Source organism: Heterodontus francisci, chromosome 18 (genome assembly GCF_036365525.1).
Source record: "Heterodontus francisci isolate sHetFra1 chromosome 18, sHetFra1.hap1, whole genome shotgun sequence".
NCBI classification, from domain to species: domain Eukaryota; kingdom Metazoa; phylum Chordata; class Chondrichthyes; order Heterodontiformes; family Heterodontidae; genus Heterodontus; species Heterodontus francisci.
This window is the reverse complement of record NC_090388.1, coordinates 61,852,779-61,872,634: the sequence shown is the minus strand read 5'-3', so window position 1 is coordinate 61,872,634 and position 19,856 is coordinate 61,852,779. Positions and strand designations below refer to the sequence as shown.

General features: G+C 42.1%; 1 protein-coding gene across 8 annotated transcripts in view; it reads right to left on the bottom strand.

Moving 5' to 3' along the window:
• LOC137379673 (protein shisa-like-1) overlaps positions 1–19,856 on the bottom strand; it is a 152,911-nt gene that overhangs the window by 27,044 nt on the left and 106,011 nt on the right. For 7 of the 8 annotated variants that reach the window (XM_068050859.1, XM_068050853.1, XM_068050854.1 and 4 more), the window contains 2 exons: positions 2,061–2,235; positions 363–576 (listed from right to left, as the gene is read on the bottom strand). In XM_068050859.1, the coding sequence (XP_067906960.1) occupies positions 363–576; positions 2,061–2,127 (281 nt within the window). In that variant the 5' untranslated portion in view covers positions 2,128–2,235. Of the gene's footprint in view, positions 1–362; positions 577–2,060; positions 2,236–7,645; positions 7,727–19,856 lie in introns of all 8 variants that reach the window. The other variant, XM_068050857.1, reaches the window with a different exon arrangement.

Here is a 19,856-nt window from a genome sequence, read left to right as displayed (position 1 = left end):
GTACCCTCCCTGTTATCAAACTGAGATCAACAGAGACCAGGGACCAAATCTCCTGAATCAATTTTTTTTAAGGATGAGACAGAAAAATTTGATCTAAATTTGTATTGCTTTCGGGGAGGGGTGTTGATAAGCCTACAATCTTCAATAATGTTCTTCATCCCTTTCCACGCCCCAGATCAACCCAGCCTTCCCATATAACCCGTGCTTTGTGGCTGTCCTGCTGGATTTCCCACAATCTACTCTAGGTTTCCTACTTTATCTCCTGTACGATAATAACGCAATATTCTTATCACTAATAATTCATGCATTATTTTAATCAGGATCAAATGAAGCTGGCTGGTCTTGGGAACTCCAGTACTTACTTGTGCATGTACCCTTCTGCCTGTCCCGTTATGTTCATCTGCATGACTGTCTGAAATTCCGTCTCATTGCAGCAGTACTTAAAAGTCGTGCTATTATGATGACAACATAACATGTAGCTTTTGCTGTCCGATAAACGTGGACAGTGGAAACCAAAGTGGTATCGCCCTTTGACATCTGCGTAAGGCTCACAAACACGGAAATTTGCTGAGGTTACTGTTCAAAGAAAGCAAAAGATTAGAAAGAGTTAGGAGCATGTTAAGGTGATGTTAAATTACTCAACTTCCATGGCAGTTTCCTATGAAATTATTTGTTTGCCAATTACTGGAACAAGCTAATGAATTGCTTATTATATACAGCCTGTGAGGAAATAAAATTAAAGCTATTTTATTAGCATCTTGCCAACTGCAATCTGAGAGCCTTAAAAAGCTAATGTAAGTATAATGTACTTTAAAACACAGCCTTTAGAGTAGTGCTTTTCTCCAAGATCTTTCTATTGAAAATTGGTCAAGGAATCCTGACATTACACTCTCCCTCACACCACAATAATAGGGCCAACTTGCCCTCATCCACTCACCCACTAACCTAAATATTTATCCCTTCACTTTCCGTCATCTCCAGCACTTAAAACATAATCCCATCACCTCCACTTTCCAGAGACTGTTCTCTTAATGACATGTTTGTTCTTTCTTCTATCAATCACCCCAACTGCCACCTGTCCTTCTCTGTCACTTTCCACAGAAATTAATAGATGCAACACCTGTTCATTCCTGCACAATTGTCTAGGGTCCCAAGCTCTTCCTGGAGGTGAGACAACCATTTACATATAGTTCTTCCAATCAGATACACTCACTGATCCATGGCGCTGGCGCCACTAAGACTAAATACTTGGAGCAATATTCCTAATTGACGTTTGATGATCAATTGTTAAAGTGAGAGACATGCGGAGTGATTTTCAGCAGTGTGTTCAGGCACCAGCGATCCTCCAAACTGGCTAAGATGGGGCCTTAAGATGAAAGGACAGTTTAGCCATATTGGTAAATGAGTTGAACCCTGCACTAGTAATGGCCTCCCAGAGGCTCTTTTAGGAGCTGATTGCTTAAAAGGCTTGCTAGCACTCATTAATGAGACTGCATTGCCTTTTGGGCAAGGAGAATGCAATGGCGCCCTTCCCCTCTGTAAGTACAGGGTATCCCTCCTCCTCTGGGGCTTCTTCACCAGGACCTCCAGTGGTCCTTGATGACTTTCCCTTCCTCACTGTGGAGCAGTGGACTCTGTCCTTCACCTCCCCTGACATGCAGGCATTGTCTTGTGTTCCACCCCAGGGTATAATGTACTTGGGGTGTAAGCTTTTCTGTGCTGGGGCACTGTAACACCAACTTTAGCATTAATCTGTTAATGCCCATTTTTATAAACATGTCCTCAAAATTCTACTGTTCTCAAAAGAAGTTAATATTTAAATAGTACCGCCACCCCGCCCCCCACCCCCACATCCTCACTTTTATTTCTAATCGTTAAAAAATGATGTTAACTCTTCCTTGGATAGTTGCAGAAATTCTAACATTTTGTGGATATTATTATAACCTATGCTGAAGCTCTCTCTTCTCTGTCTCTCTCCCACCTGTCCTTCCATTAGGAGACTCATGATATCGTTTAAAACAAAATCACCACATGTTCATGAATCGCATTATGCTTCGTACCTGCTGTTGTATGCAACAGAAAGACGACTGTTGCCACGGCGATGGACTGCGGGCAAAAGCTGATCATTTTTCAATTTGCTTTCATGTGACTGTTGCTAGAGTTATCTCCTTAACAGAATCTGTCAACATGGTCAACTGTCACTCTTTCTGCTGTTCAGAGCATCATCAAGGGACACTAAAAAGAGAGATCTTTAATTTCAAGATCCATTGATAATGCCATAGTTACACATTTAATCTGAAAACAAGAGTGTTTAGTTCAAGAAATAAAAACAGAAAATACTGGAAACTCTCAGCAGGTTAAGCAGCGGCTGCAGAGAAATGAATTGCTTACTTAAGCCTTTGATTATTTTAACACATTTGTGTCAACGCTACATGTACAGGTCAGCTGCTTCTCACATCACAAACTGCTTAGTTGAATGAGGAAAAGCCAATCTACTCAGCTATTTCAAATCAGTATTAAAACTGTGAAGGAATCTATTACAAAACTGAGTCAGTCTGGAAGGCAGAGCAAATATTGACCTGTTAAGGCACAATTGAAAAATGCAAGGCTGGATTGCATTTATTTTAACGCAAGGAGTCTTACTAATAAGGCAGATGAATTAAGGGTGTTGAATAGCACATGGGATTATGATATTATTGCTATCACAGAGACATGGTTGAGGGAGGGTCAGGACTGGCAGCTCAATATTCCAGGGTATAGAATCTTCAGGCATGACAGGGGAGGGGATAAAAGAGGAGGTGGCATTGCACTGTTGATCAAGGAGTCAATTACTGCAGTAAGGAGGGATGATATCTTAGAAGGTTCCTCAAATGATGCCATATGGGTAGAATTTAAAAACAAAAAGGGGGCAATCACTTGGCTGGGCGTGTACTAAAGGCCTCCAAACAGACAGGGAGAGATAGAGGAGCAGATATGTAGGCAAATCTGAGAAAGGTGTAAAAATAATAGGGTAATAATAGTAGGGGATTTCAACTTACATAATATCAACTGGGATAGTCTTAGTGCAAAAGGCTTCAAGGGGGCGGAATTCTTAAAATGCATACAGGAGAGCTTTTTGAGCCAGTACGCAGAAAGTCCTACAAGAGAAGGGGCAGTACTAGACCTAATCCTAGGGAATGAAGCTGGACAAGTGGTAGAAGTGTTAGTAGGGGAACATTTCGAGGATACTGACCATAACTCTGTAAGATTTAAGGTAGTTATGGAAAAGGACAAAGACGGGCCGGAAATAAAGGTGCTGAATTGGAAGGCCAATTTCCATATGATAAAACAGGATCTGGCCAAAGTGAACTGGGAGCAGCTACTTGTAGGAAAGTCTACATCAGACCAGTGGGAGTCATTCAAAGAGGAAATAGTGAGGGTTCAGAGCCAACACGTACCCGTTAAGGTAAAGGGTAAGACCAGCAAGTCCAGGGAACCTCCTCTGATGTTAAGGGATATAGAGTATTGGATCAGGAAAAAAAAGGATGCTTATGGCAGATTCAGAGCACTGAAAACAGCGGAGGCCCTAGAGGAGTATAGAAAGTGTAGAGGGGTACTAAAAAAAGTAATTAGGAGAGCGAAGAGGGGACATGAAAAACATTGGCAGGCAAGATAAAGGAAAATCTTAAGGCCTTTTATAAGTATATTAAGGGCAAGAGGATAAGCAGGGAAAGAGTAGGGCCCATTAGGGACCAAAGTGGCAATCTGTATGTGGAGCTGGAGGACATAGGTGAGGTTTTAAATGATTACTTTTCATCTGTGTTCACTATGGAGAAGGATGATGTAGGTGCAGAGATCAGGATTGCGATATACTTGAACATATTATCATTGAAAGGGAGGAAGTATTAGCTGTTTTAGCAGGCTTAAAAGTGGATAAATCCCCAGCCAAGATGAAATGTATCCCAGGCTGTTACGTGGGGCAAGGGAGGAGATAGCAGGGGCACTGACACAAATTTTCAGATCCTCTCTAGCCATGGGAGAGGTGCCAGAGGACTGGAGGACAGCGAATGTGGTACCATTATTCAAGAAGGGTAGCAGGGATAGACCAGGTAATTACAGGCCAGTGAGTCTAACATCAGTGGTTGGGAAACTATTGGAAAACATTCTGAGGGACAGGATTAATCAGGGATAGTCAGCATGGCTTTGTCAGGGGGAGATCGTGTCTAAAGAACTTGACTGAATTTTTTGAGGAGGTGACTAGATGTGTAGATGAGGGTAAAGCAGTTGATGTAGTCTACTTGGACTTCAGTAAGGCTTTTGATAAGGTCCTGCATGGGAGATTGGTTAAGAAGGTAAGAGCCCATGGGATCCAGGGCAATTTGGCAAATTGGATCCAAAATTAGCTTAGTGGCAGGAGGCAAAGGGTAATGGTCGAGCGTTGTTTTTGCGAGTGGAAGCCTGCGACCAGTGGTGTACTACAGGGATCGGTGCTGGGACCCTTGCTGTTTGTAGTGTACACTAATGATTTAGATGTAAATATAGGAGGTATGATAAGTAAGTTCGCAGATGACACGAAAATTGGTGGTGTAAATAGTGAGGAGGAAAGCCTTAGATTACAGGATGATATAGATGGGCTGGTAAGATGGGCAAAGCTGTGGCAAATGGAATTTAATCCTGAAAAGTGTGAGGTGATGCATTTTGGGAGGACTAACAAGGCAAGGGAATATACAATGGATGGTAGGACCTTAGGAAGTACAGAAGGTCAGAGGGACCTTGGTGTACTTGTCCATAGATCACTGAAGGCAGCAGCACAGGTAGATAAGCTGGTTAGGAAGGCATATGGGATACTTGCCTTTATTAGCCGAGGCATAGAATATATGAGCAGGGAGCTTATGATGGAGCTGAATAAAATGCTAGTTAGGCCACAGCTGGAGTACTGTGTACAGTTCTGGGCACCACACTATAGGAAGGATGTGATTGCACTGGAGAGGGTGCAGAGGAGATTCACCAGGATGTTGCCTAGGCTGGAGCATTTCAGCTATGAAGAGAGACTGAAAAGGCTAGGGTTGTTTTCCTTGGAGCAGAGAAGGCTGAGGGGGGACATGATTGAAGTATACAAAATTATGAGGGACATTGATAGATTAGATAGGAAGAGACTTTTTCCCTTAGCAGAGGGTCAATAACTAGGAGGTATAGATTTAAGGTAAGGGGCAGGAGGTTTAGAGGGGATTTGAGGAAAAAATGTTTCACCCAGAGGGTGGTTGGAATCTGGAACACACTGCCTGAAGGGGTGGTAGAGGCAGGAACCATCACAACATTTAAGAAATATTTAGATGAGCACTTAAAACGTCATAGCACACAAGGCTATGGGCCAGGTGCTGGAAAATGGGATTAGAATAGTTAGGTGCTTGATGGCTGGCACAGACACGATGGGCCGAAGTGCCTGTTTCTGTGCTGTATAACTCTATGACTCTATGAAATCAGTTGCAAGGAGGTACTGTCTTTCAGTCTACTGTCTGTCCTCTCAAGTGGACATCAAAGATTCCATGGCACTACCTTGAAGAAAAATAGGGGAATCTGCCCAATATTTATCCTTCAGCAAAAATCAGTAAAAAAAAATTTCTGGTCATTTTCTCATTGTTGTTTGTGGGACCTGGCTGTGCACAAATTCACTGCTGTATTTCCTACATTATAACAGTGACTATTGTTACGGCCTGGTAGGCGATGTTGAGGATTGTTCTCACTGTTCACCTCCCAACTGACCGCAATCATGTTTGTTTAAAATGATGAGTTAGCCCCTGAGTGTTTTACTTACCAAACAAACAGACAGTGACAGGTTTTCTCATAGGTTAAACAAAAGATAACTATTTTTACATGATTCTTCAAATGGTTGCAATCACACCCATGCATGCATTCACTCACACATACACACACACACAAGAATAGATATAGAGAGAGGAAAAGGGTAAGTGGTTTGAAGTGAGGTCAGTGTTCGGGGCTCACGATAAACCTGCTGAATCTTCTTGGAGGACAGTTTCTTTTAATTTTGCAGGCCTGTGTGTTTGTAGTTTTCAGGTGGTTAAGACTTCAGACTGGAGGCGGTGGTCAATTTCATTCTCTGCTGCACCATGTTGAAGTGTAGAATTCACAACAGGGTTCCTTCTTTGTTTTTGCTGGATGTCTTTTCACAGCCCTTGGCTGGACTGCGTTTCTGTGATGTTCTTGTGATCTCTCCCTCTCTCTCCACAAAGCTACCTCTTAAGGTAAAAATCTCTCACTTTAGCATGTTAGGTGATGCATGGCCCCCTCCCCCGTTGTGACCACACATTGGACCAGGATGTGGTTACTTCACAACTTCTTTGTTTCAGAAGGAACGCAATATCTATCAGGTATTAGCTACTGCTGTTCAACTCCTCACCCCAGAGGCTACATGTTATCTTTGGGCCAACAGTGTATCTCAGCAGATTGTTGACCATGGCAGGCACTGTTCTGAAGCTGATCCCATTCTTACAGAATGATGTGGATCACTGCACAGTAATCAGTCTGAGGCACTGAGGCCATTTGTTAATAGCTGACTCAGCTATAGACCTGGGATCCTTCGACTCTGTTTCTTTTGATGGTTTCAGGATGAGTGTAATTAACACCTCTTAGCCTGGAATGCATCCTTTTGTCCTTAACAGACAGTGAGACAGTTTGTGTATACAGGCCAAGTCAGCCGACCTTCGGCAGCCATTTTGCACCACATTGTCTGCTTTTTAAAGGAAAAGTCAATTTTTTTAGAACTCTTCAGTTTGGTGCTGTATTTTCATCTCTGCACTTCTTGTGAGTATGACACTATATTTTAAAATCAATTAATTGTCTGTAAAGTGCTTTTGGATATCCTGAAGTCATAAAAGCTGTTATATAAATGAAGTCTTTCTTCTTTAATACAGAAACTTCTTTATGCTACACTGCAAATACTTACACACCAAAAAAAAATACTATTGAAAAGAATGAGGTAGATTTCACAGCCTGCCATCATCTTAGATGATGCTCTTTTTGGGTATGAGGATAAAATTATTGCTCTTACTGCACTGTAATTAACAGTTTTAGTTTTCAGCCCTGCAGCACTTTTTATCCAGTGACTACTAAATTGTTCCTGATGGATAAACACCATTTCAGTCAATCAAAAAAAAACACTTTAAAACTGTTTGAGAACTGGATCATTCAGCAGCAACACACCGTCAGAGTGGGAAATGTTTTACACTAACTAACTCTGAGATATTTAATGAATAACAGTTTGTGGATAAATAGGTTCTGCCAGTCCTTGCAGTAACGTAATCAGAGAGCAAGCATAGTTATCAACACTAATTATTCCCACTGGTGTTGCTATGCTCTTTTCCATGTAGACCCTTGACAACAGCGGTGTTGCAGTCAGCTAATCCAGCAAATGAAGGGAACCAACTTAGGTCTATTTTAAGCTCTGAATATTGGGCACACACTCAGATGCCTCAGCTCATGATTGACTGTGTGGTCAATGCTATGAACTGATGGATTCTTACTGAAGCTTCATTGTAGGACTAACATATCCACTCACCTTTCTGAGTACTGAGGGAGGAGTCTGCTGACACCAAATTTAGTGTGCCAAATTGAAGGGGGGGGGGGGGATAGAGCGGAGGTAACTTACATATATCATGTCCTCTTCTCCCCGGGTATTGTCCATCGTGTAAATGTCACACTGTTTTAAGTGAAACTGTGCTCGCTGCACCTGCATCTCAGTGAGAAAGAAGCAAATTTTTTTTTAAAGAATAGACTATAATTAGTGTATGATCTCCACAATGTTGAATAGCTGGCAGGTTTATGCCTTTAGTTCAATCTCTGGAGTTCTGCAGGCATTCATAAACTGCTCAAGATTTTTCTCTTGTGGTTTTGATGTCAATGTAACTATCTGAATTACAGCTGCAAAAGTACCTGCCAGCTGATTATTGGAATATATCACACTTCTGGTACCCAGGCATACTGAGAACTCACTCATGTGTGAATGTGGGAGCCGTTCATGCAACTGAGACAATAACAGTAATGTGCAGTCACTGGTTTGGTAAAATGGTCAATTTGTTTCATATCTATTGTTTTCAAGTTTAGGTGCATTCTGAAAGTTTCTTTGCATCCCAGGCAGTACGAGAGCATGATGGGTATCTGCAATGTTAGCTAAATGTTGAGTTATCAATCTCAGTCATAGCTTTCTACTATCAATAGACTCTGAGGAAGGCTACATACTTACTATTCACCTAATATAGTTATTCTATTTACACTCCATCCAAGACATTAATTTGCTGTAGTAGTCTCCTTTTTATTATTGACTATCTAAGGCCAAGGTTAATAACAGGCATAGAGAAGCCCAGATAAATCAAGAATTGATGCCTCAGTGACATTAAGTTTAGGGTTATGGAAGCCTGAAGTTTATCAGAGGAAGGGAAGAATAAGGAAGGTAAGGAGTTCCATGGGTGTGAAGTCCTGAAAACAAATGAGTTATACAGCAAAAGGCTATGTAATTCTCTTGAATTAAACACAGTTGGACTGAAGGAAGGAGGAAGAGCATGTGACATTGTCTTTGAATCAAATGAGGAATGAAAGAACAAAGTTCAGAGGAACAGTGACAATGATAGTAGCAATAGTGAAAGATATGAGAGATTGCAATCTGGAGAGATTATAAAATAGAGGTGAGAAGAATAACTCATCAATCAACAAGCTTTTTCTTGATTATTTAATCATTTGTGAGGACAGTCTAGAGGTTAGTGAACATTTAATTCCTTAGCCGCCAAGTTCTCCTCGTTTCCCAATGCATTTCATCCTGGTTTCCTTGCATTTCCAATTCTGACCACTCAAATATCAGATTGGGAAAATTCAAGTGAGGGACCCAAAGTCTAAATTAATCGAAATACTGTCCCGAGCTCAGAACTGTGTATGGGAAATGATTTTTTGGCAGCTGTTGCATGACAAAAAAAAACAAGCATATAGTTCCAGAGGGTATTGAACCCTGACTGGGCTAACAGGAAGTGAGCCTGAACATTTCCCAGCATGGATTGGCAGAAACACAGTGAATGTGAGATGTGATTCTCAACAGCATGGTTATGTATTAATCCTTTTTATCATGTAATGACATTAATATTGACTTAAACAGTCCCACAAAATTTTCTGCTGAAGTAATCTCTGTGGATCTTGTTGTTTATTTCAATGAAAGCATCGACTCCCAGTCACTCAGACTACACTACAGTTCAGTGCATTTTCTCCCTTTATATTTTGGGTGCATATCAAAACATGAGGAGACTAAATCTTGGGAATTGGAGCATTTTTCCAATTTTGTCACCCAGTGTCAGGTGTAGGGTGGGATAACTGTAGCAAAAAGCCCTCTCTATTGTATCCAACTGTCTTTAACTCACCTGCAGAAGAACATCCCTAAAACACCAGTAGGACATTACCAATTTAGTGCGACCCGGAATTGGGTTGATTTTGCCAAATTCACTTGGTGTATGAGCTCCTTACATGTGGAAGATATAGGCGAGTCACCTTTCCGCTGGATTTTAATATGGGTCCCTGAGGTGAAAAGACAGTGCTAAAGGATTAGTGCACCTAGTCTTTTCCTTGTTTTTGAATGAGGTTGTCAATTTTTGAGTTCATTTATGTGACCTTACTGTTGGGAAATGGAAAACTTAACCATTTCACATTCAAGGTGTTAACATCAAGTGCTCCCGGATCACTCCCTGAATTCTCTATGATCTGGAATAGTCACTCCCTGAATTCACTATGACCTGGTGTAGATTGTTAATTTAGTAAAATATCCAGTTAAAAAATACAATGGTGATGTCTCAGAAAAGATAGAAAAGAGGAAGCAAGGGCTTGCTATTATTTCTCTATACTACTTCTACCATTTTCAGAAATATCACCTTGGGCCTGGTGTTCTCTAAAAACCATCATAATTCAAGTTCAGATTCATCCGCAAAATCTGTCAGGATATTATTTAAGATCAGCATTGTGCTTACTTGGTGCAATAGGTAACACTACCTTATAGAGTGAGTATTATTATGGCTTTCTTTTAATAGTTGGTTACTTTGAAGGCGATCATTACACAGAGAAGTACTTTTCAATGTAAAGTAATTTCTGCATATATTTGGGGAGGACAGGAATCTGCCTTCCTCTCCCAAATATGTTCCTGTATGTTGTGGTGTGTTTCCATGGATGTCAGCCCTTTTACACACCTCACAAGCTGACAGTCTTTGTGTGTGAGCATAAACAACAAGTATATATAGGTCCTGTGTGATTGACTCAATGATTATCTGCTGCAGACTAACACATTGACTCTGAATCTGGGAAAGGAGCCATCAATAGTACCCAGTTAGTACTGACCATTTACATTCTCCAGATTAGTTTTATTGGGTATTGTCATAGAAAGTCACAGCACAGAAACAGACTATTCACATTATTGTTGACGTTGTGTTCACTAAGGCTAGGAACTAGTGAAAATCTAGCCAAAAGTATAGTGTGTAAACTGTTAATTACCAAAGTTATTTACCAGTTTGTAGCTTTGATTTATGAAGGGAGAATGGTGGACAAGGCTATGCTGAAATTTTGTGTGACTATCTTGGCTATCTTGAGAGCCTTTGACAGGCACTGTGTGTTTGCAAGTTACTCTCATATGACTTCCCATTAAAGTTATTTTCATAGTTATCTGGACTTCTTTCTGTTCACTCTGTAAATGTGCTGCAATTGTGGGTTCAAGTTCTACAAAGATCTAACCTCTCTCCCACACTGCTCCTTCTTCATATCAATGACCTCTTTCACCCATCAGCCAATGCTATCTGTTGTTTTGCTGATGATACCACTCTAAATTGATAAACTTCCTTCAGATCACATGCCATCAATATTTGAAATCGCCCATCCTATTGCAATGCAATGGTCGAAACACTATAACATCTTGATCTGCTTCATACCCTTCAATAGGATAGAGAAAAATCTTCTGTCTTTCAATTCTTCAATGACACATGAAGGGAATTTCCTCAGAGCTGTTCCTACCCATACCTTCGCTGGAAGTGCAACAGAAACTCTATTTAGATGCACAAATGGGGTTTCTGTGGCACTTCTGAAGTGGTAATGGGGAGCTCTGAGGAAAATCCTGATGCCTGTTTCTCTCTCCACAGATGCTGCCTGACCTGCTGAGTAGTTCCAGCACTTGCTGTTTTTATTTCAGATTTCCAGCATCCGCAGTATTCTGCTTTTATAACTGCTCCTCTCTTACCTTTTGGTTTCAGTCCTTCTTTATTTGTTGTCATTTAAAAAAAATTCTTCTATGGGATTTGAGTGTCATTGGCAAGGCCAGCATTTATTGCCCATCCTAATTGCCCTCGGGATGGTAGTGGTGAGCCATCTTCTCGAACCTCTGCAATCCATATTGTGCAAGTACAGCCAAAATGCTGTTAGGAAGGGAATTCCAGGTTTTGGGCCCAGCGACAGTGAAGGAATGGCGATATAGTTCCACGTCAGGATGGCATGTGGCTTGGAGGTGAACTTGCAGGTGGTGGTGTTCCCAGGCATCTGCTGCCCTTGTCCTTCTAGGTGGTAGATGTCACGGGTTTGGAAGGTGCTGTCAAAGGAGGGATGGTGAGTTGCTGCATTGCATCTTGTATGTGGTACACACTGCTGCCACTGTGTGTCGGTGGTGAAGGGAATGAATGTTTAAGATGGTGGATGGGGTGCCAATCAAGTGGGCTGCTTTGTCCTGGATGGTGTCGAACTTCTTGAGTGTTGGAGCTGCACTCATCCAGGCAAGAGGAGAGTGTTCCATCACACTCTTGACGTGTGCCTTGTAGATGGTGGATAGGCTTAAGGGAGCCGCAGAATTCCCAGCCTCAGACCTGCTCTTGTAGCCGCATTATTTGTATGGCCAGTCCAGTTAAGTGTCTGGTCAATAGTAACCCCCAGGATGTTGCTGATTCATTCTTTGCATCACTCTCTCCTCTGATCTTAAATGTAACTCCCACATATCTAATTGCCGCTTCCTAATTTTACTCAGTCTAATATTTTTTTTTTTTCACACACATTTCTCAACTTAGATAAAGTGTAATTATGTTGGAATACTGCCAGCCTTGTGGTTGGGTATCATGATATGAAACACTGCTCACACTGGGGGTAATTTTGATTTGGACAATAGTGTAAAACAGGCGCTATTGGATCAGCTGTCCGTTATACATCTCTCCTGCTTTTCATTTCCATTGACCTCACTAGTTTTACACTATTGCCCAAAGTAAAAATTACCCCCACTATATTTGTGGATCATTAGTTTGGATAAGAGTATGTGAAACACTGCTTATGGTGTGTTTACTGAGCATTACCAGATAGTGCTTACTGTACAGTGTCATTACCTTGCTGGATAGCTCAGTGTTGGATAATGTTTTAGCTCTATTGAACATTACTGTGTTGGATGGTACCATTGCTGTATGTAGGTACATACATTGCCTCAAACACATGCTGATTTAGAGCATTTTAAACTGTACCACATCCCCTCATCTCCTCCATCTTCCCCAGCATGAAATAATGTTCCTCTTACACTGGAGACAGCAGCTGTTCTGCACTTAAATAAAATAAAAGTCTAACAACTTATCACAATTTTATCTATTTTAAAGTAATATTGTGTTTTAGCTCAATATTATCACCTTAAGCAGTGGAACTATAGTTAATAACTTCTGTAATTTTTTTGCTAAAGCTTTGAAAATGTTCTAAATTAAAAGGATTTGATTTAATTTTTAACAACTTGCTTTCAGCCAAGAAACACTGAAAATGTTTTAATTCTAAATTCAGAAACTTTCAGTTTCTGTCAGCTGTACATAAAATGACATCTTTTGAAAAGAATCTGTAAACAGATCAGCTGTTTCATGTCTGGAGACATGGAGCTTTGCCCTGATCAGAGTATCAAGTAATTATGTTTGGGCACACACTGTATGACTGATACAGGAAAGAAAGCATCCACCTGTTGCGGTTCTTTGTGTTACAGAACTGCCAAGGGGCTAATCAGTCAGAGCTTATAAATCAACATTTGAACAAAGTTATCATCTAACAAGACCACGGTAGTTTCAAAACCCATCTTTGGTGCTGAGTTGGACTGTGAAACCTGATGCCCTTCAGTCCTGCTTCCCCTCCGTGTTTTATGTCCGTCATGCTAGTCAAATTATTAGTTTGGTCTGTTGAATTTCAAATGAAATAATACATTTTGTACTAGCACAAATTTGATGTAAACAGAAGCTGTCTTTGTAACTAAGCTCTCTTGGCATTTCTTCGCAGATGAAGATTTTGGGAAGGTTGTAGTCATCAGTTGCAGGCCCGCTGGTGGCCAGTCAGGCCTATTCATGGCCGACAGATTCTCCCACAGCAGGTACAAGTGAAGGTGTAGTCGCTTCTGGGGGCAATTGGATCGATCCGTCTCCTCCTTTTCTCTTTCATGCTGGCTCTTCACTCAGTCTCAAAGATGTTTGTAGCCCTCCTGATGTAGCATCTCCAGGTACCATGGCCTGCGCTTCCCGCTGGTGATGGTCGATGTGGCACACAGAGAGGGGCTTCTTCAGGGAGTCCTTGAAATGTTTGCATGGGGCCCCTCTGTTCCTTTTACTCATGGTCAGCTCTCCATACAATACGATCTTGGGAAGGTGACTGTCGTCCATCCGGGCAACGTGACCTGCCCAACACAGTTGACTTTGCAGGAGGATGGCCTCGATGCTGGTGATGTTGGCTGTTTCCAGGACTTCAATGTTTGAGATGCTGCCCTGTCAGCAGACCTTGCAGATGCTGCAGAGGCAGCACTGATGGAAAAGCTCTAGAAGGTGTACATGATGGCGGTGTAGACTGTGGGCCAGGAGAGCACAGTCATCGGTGAAAACCAGTTCACAGATGAGTTTTTCTTGTGTCTTTATGTGAGCCTAAAGATGCCTGAGGTTGAAAAGGCCTTCCTCAGTCCGGAAGCGTATGTAAACTCCCTCCTTAAGGTCTTCCGTTGCAGCATCATGTTGAAAAAGATGGTGAATAGGGTCGGGGCCAGCACACATCCCTGCTTCATACCATTGGAGATAGGGAAGGGACTTGAGAGGTCACTGTTTTGCTTGAGGTGTCTGTACTGAATTTCATGAAACTGCTTCACATGGCCAGGAACCTGGGTGGGCATCCAAGTTTTTCAAGGATTTTCCAAAGTCCATCGCTGCCTTGGTGAGGTTTATGAAAGTGACGTACAGACCTTTGTTTTGCTCACGACACTTTTCTTGTAATTGTCTGAGTGCAAATACCATGTCTGTGGTGCCTCTGTTTGCTCTGAAACCACACTGGCTCTTTAGGAGGTTTTGTTCCACAATGGTAGGCACAAGCCGGTTCAGAAATATTCTAGCCAGGATCTTCCCAGCAATAGAAAGGAGGGTGATCCCATGGTAGTTGGAGCAGTCTGATTTTTCTCCTTTGTTTTTGTACAAGGTGATGATAATGGCATCACAAAGCTCCCGTGGAATCCTGTCCTGTTCCCAGCAGGCCGTTAAAAACTCAGGGCCACCATGCTTCAAGGCTTCGGGTGGAACTCCATCGGCTCCGGGGGCTTTGTTGTTCTTCATCTGGTTGATGGCGGTCACAGTTTCCTCCAGAGTTGGGCTCTCATCCAGTTCTTCTTTGACAGGCTGTTGTTGGATGTGACTGATGGCAGTATCATGTACTGTGCACTTGGCACGGAAGAGAGTTTCAAAGTGCTCCGACCAGCGATCCAGGACTGACTCCTTGCCAGTGTGTAGGGTCTTGCCATCGGTGCTCCTCAGAGGGTTTTGGGTTTGATATGCTGGTCCATAGACAGATTTTAGTGCTTCACAGAAACTTCTTATGTCGCCAGTATTCGCGTACAGTTGAGTTTTTTCCGCAAGTGCGATCCACCAGTCATTTTGGATGTTCCTCAGTTTATATTGAAGGGTACTGCATGCTTGACGATAGGCTGTCTTTTTCTCTTGGCTGGTCGGCTGAGCCAGGTGGGCCTGATAAGCTGACCTTTTTATTTTTAGTAGATCTTGAATTTCCTTGTCACTTACATCAAGTGCAGCACAGTGGCGCAGTGGTTAGCACCGCAGCCTCACAGCTCCAGGGACCCGGGTTCGATTCTGGGTACTGCCTGTGCGGAGTTTGCAAGCTCTCCCTGTGTCTGCATGGGTTTTCACCGGGTGCTCCGGTTTCCTCCCACATCCAAAGACTTGCAGGTGATAGGTAAATTGGCCTTTGTAAATTTCCCCTAGTGTAGGGAGGTGATAGGGAATATGGGATTACTGTAGGGTTAGTATAAATGGGTGGTTGTTGGTCGGCACAGACTCGGTGGGCCAAAGGGCCTGTTTCAGTGCTGTATCTCTAAATAAAAAATAAATAAATAAACCAGTCCCTATTCTTCTTGGTCCAATGACCTCGTTGGAAGTATCCAGTACTGCAGCTTTGATGTGTTCCCAGAGTTCTTCTGGAGTGGAATCAGCAGTGAGATCAGGATGTTCCAGTCTAGTCTGTAAAGTTGCTTGATATCTATCTCTGCAAGATGAGGTTTGCGGGTTGCTGACTCAAAATTTCTTTGATGGGTTGTCTCTAGGCCTGTTCCTGGGCTCAGGCTTGAAGTGGAAGTTCAGCTTTGAACGAACGAGGCGGTGGTCTGTATGACAGTCAGCACTGGGCATGACTCTAGTATGCAGGACGTACTTTAGGTCACACTGGCGCACCAAGATGTAATCTATCAGGTGCCAGTGTTTAGAGCGGGAATGCATCCATGTGGTCTTGAAGCGATCTTTTTGTTGAAAGAAGGTGTTGGTTATGGACAGCTGCTTTTCTGCACAGAATTCCAAGAGTAAACGTCCGTTTTCATTACAGTTTTCAACTCCATGTTTTCTGAGCACTCCCTTCCAGCCAGGCTGTCACGGCCCACTCTGGTGTTGAAATCGCCAAGGACGACAATCTTGTCCTTGGGAAGGACGTTCTGGATGAGTCCACGGAGATCTGTGTAGAACTTATCTTTGTCAGCTGGGTTAGCCTTCAGAGTTGGAGCATAAACACTGATGAGGGTTGCATGCTGTTGGTCTTGGAGGGGCAGGCGCAGGGACATGTTGGTAAATTCCAACAGAAGGGGACAGGAAGGGACAGAGAGTTTAGCAAAAAATGTACATCGGCAAATAAGGTCATTGCAGGGATAAAGGTAAAAAAATGAAATTAAAGTTCCTTTATCTGAATGCATGAAGCATCTGTAATAAGATAGATGAACTAGTGGCACAAATAGAGGTAAATGATCAAGATCTAATTACCATTACCGAGACATGGTTACAAAGAGATCAAGGTTGGGAAATGAATATTCCAGGGTACACAATATTTCAGAGAGGCAGACAGAATGGCAAAGGAGGAGGGGTAGCCCTGAAAGTAAAGGATGACATAAGGACATAAACAATCAAATTGGCAACAGTGGTCTAGAAGATGAACTTGTAGAATGTTTTCATGACAGTTTCTTGGATCAATATGTTGTAGAACCAACTAGGTATAAAGCTATCTTAGATCTCGTATCGTGTAATGAAACAGGCTTAATTAACAAAGTCATGGTAAAAGAGCCACTGGGAAATAGTGATCATAATACCATTGAATTTCATGTTAATTTTGAAAGTGACACATTTCAATCACAAACAAGAATCTTAAACTTAAACAAAGCCATTATGAAGGTATGAGGGGAGAACTGGCTAAGGCTAATTGGGTAAATAGACTGGAAGGTACGTCAGTAAATGAACAGTAGGAAACATTTAAAGAAACAATTCAAAGGGTTCAATAAAAGTACAATACGTCAAAAACAAAAACTCATCAAGAAAGACCCGTCTGTGGCTCACTCAGGAACTCAAGGAGAGTATTGGACTAAAATAAGAGGCTTACAATGTTGTAAAAAATAGTAGCAAGTCTGAGGATTGGGAGTGTTTTTGAAACCAGCAAAGGGCCACCAAAACGTTGATAAAAAAGGAAAAAATAGAATAAGAATAAACTAGCGAGCAATATAAAAATGGAGTGTAAGAGCTTTTGTAAGTACATAAAAAGGAAGAGAGTAGCTAAAGTAGACGCTGGTCCCTTAGAGATAGAGACAGGAGAAATCGTCATGGGGAATGAGGAAACAGCAGAGGCATTGAACAAATATTTTGTGTCTGTCTTCATAGTAGAAGACACAAGTTCCATACCAGAAATAAGCAGTGACCTAGGGGCTAAAAAGTGAGGAAATTAAGGAAATTGATATCACCCGAGAAAAAGTATTGGAGAAACTTGAGGGACTAAAATCTGACATGTCCCCGGGACCAGATGGCCTACACCCTCGGGTTCTAAAAGAGATAGCTGCAGAGAAAGTAGATGCGCTGGCTATGATTTTCCAGAATTCCTTAGATTCAGGAATGGTCCCGTCAGATTGGAAGTTGGCAAATGTTACACTGCTTTTCAATAAAGGTGGTAAAGAGAAAACAGGGAACTACAGGCCAGTTAGCCTAGCATCAGTCATTGGGAAGATGCTGGAAACTATTATTAAAGAAGTCTTAACAATGCACTTGGAAAAGCATAGTATGATCAGAACAAGTCAACATGGCTTTACTAAAGTGAGATCCTGTTTGACAAATTTATTAGAGTTTTTTGAGGATGTAACTAGTCGGGTAGATGTAGTATACCTGGATTTCCAAAAGGCATTTGATAAAGTGCCAGTTAAAAGATTAATAGGCAAGATAAGGGCTCATGGAGTTGGGGTAATATATTAGCATGGATAGAGGATTGGTTATCAGACAAGAAGCAGAGAGTGGTTTTAACTAACGTACTGGAGTTTTTTGAGGAGGTAATAGGGAGAGTTGAAGAGGGCACTGCTGTTGATGTGGTGCACATGGACTTTCAAAAGGCGTTTGATACACTACAGACTTGTGAACAAACTTGTAGCTCATGGAATAAAAGGGATGGATATGAAATTGGCTGAGTGACAGGAAACAAAGAAGAAGGTTCGGGCTGGAGGAAGGTTTGTCATGGAGTTACCCAGGGATCAATGTTGGGACCCTTGCTTTTCATGATATATATTAGTGACTTAGATCTTGATGTACAGGGCACAATTTCAAAGTCTGTAGATAATACAAAACTTGGAAGCATTGTGAACTGTGAGGAGGATAGTATAGAACTTCAAAAGGACATAGACAAGTTGGTGGAATGGGCAGCCAGATGGCAGATGAAGTTCAATGCAGAGAAATGTGAAGTCATTCACTTTGGTAGGAAGAACATGGAGTGACAATATAGAATAAAAGGGTACAATTCTAAAGGGGGTGCAGGAGCAGATGGACCTCGGCGCACATGTGCATAAGTCATTGAAGGTGGCAGGACAGGTTGAGAGAGCGGTTAATAAAGCATACAGTATCCTGGATTTTATTAATAGGGGCATAGAGTAGAAGAGTAAGGAAGTTATGTTGAACTTGTATAAGACAAAAGTTCGGCCTCAGCTAGAGTACTGCATGCAAATCTGGGTGCCGCACTTGAGGAAAGACGTGAGGGCATTGGAGAGATTACAGAAAAGATTCATGAGAATTCTTCCAGGGATGAGAAATTTCAGTTATGAAGATAGATTGGAGAAGTTAGGACTGTTTTCCTTGGAGAAGAGAAGACTGAAGGTGATTTGATAGAGGCATTCAAAATCATGAAGGGTCTGGACAGAGTAGATAGAGAGAAACTGTTCCCACTCATGAAAGGATCACAGAGGGCACAGATTTAAAGTATTTGGTAAGAGAAGCAAAAGTGACATGAGGTAAAACTTTTTCACGCAGCGAGTGGTTAAGGTCTGGAATGCACTGCCTGACAACGTGTGGAGGCGGGTTCAACTGAAGCATTCAAAAGAGAATTAGACAGTTATATGAAAAGGAAGAAAGTGCACAGTTATGGGGAGAAGGCAAGGGAATGGAACCGAGAGAGTTGCTCTTTCAGAGAGCCGGTGCAGACACGATGGGCCGAATGGCCTCCTTCTGTGCTGTAACGTTTCTGTGAGTGGCCAATAGGCAGGCTTGAAAGTTTAGTGGCGATAGTCTTCTTCACTATGAAGTCGACACTGAAGAGGTCTACCTGACCAATAGAGGGTGTAGCCAGCGCTATATTCTGTTAGGCTGCCATGCTCTGAGAAGCGGACCTCACTCAGGGCTGCTATATCAATGTCTAGTCTGGTTAGCTCATAGGCCACCAGGGCTGAGCGTCATTCGGGGCGGCTGTTGTCACCAGAGTCAAGCATTGTTCTCGCGTTCCAGCAGGCAAGTTTCAGAATTTTTCTTCTTTTTCCACCTTTTGAAGTGAGGTTAGGAGTTCACGTTTCCTTCACTGTTTCCGTCCACGCAATATGGTGTGGTACGCCTTTGGTCCAGAACATGATGGACTGTTTGCTTTTGAGAACCTATTGTCCACTTTCTTGTCTATGGTGGCATCAAACAAGATGACGTTCCCCAAATAAGTAAATTGTTTGACGGCATTCAGCTCGGTTCCCTCAACGACAAAGCTTGGTGGTCTTGTAATGCTTATAACTAATAAACAGCCTGTGTAAAAGAGCTACCGCAATACTCAGTTGGTAATTGCCCAGGGTGGAACTGAGCTATAACTACCAGCAAGATTCCTGGTTCAATCCACAGTTTTGCTAAGTTAGCTGAGCTGCTCTTGCCCCAGGGTAACATTAGGGTTGCTATAATTATTCTTCTGGACTTCGGAGGACAAAAAAGCAGGCAGGGTTCTGCTACTTATTATGGAGTGATTCCTTCTGGAAAGTGCATGTGAGAGGACAATAGGTCAGAATAGGATTGATCATAGCTGTGATAGCTTCTACCAATACTCAT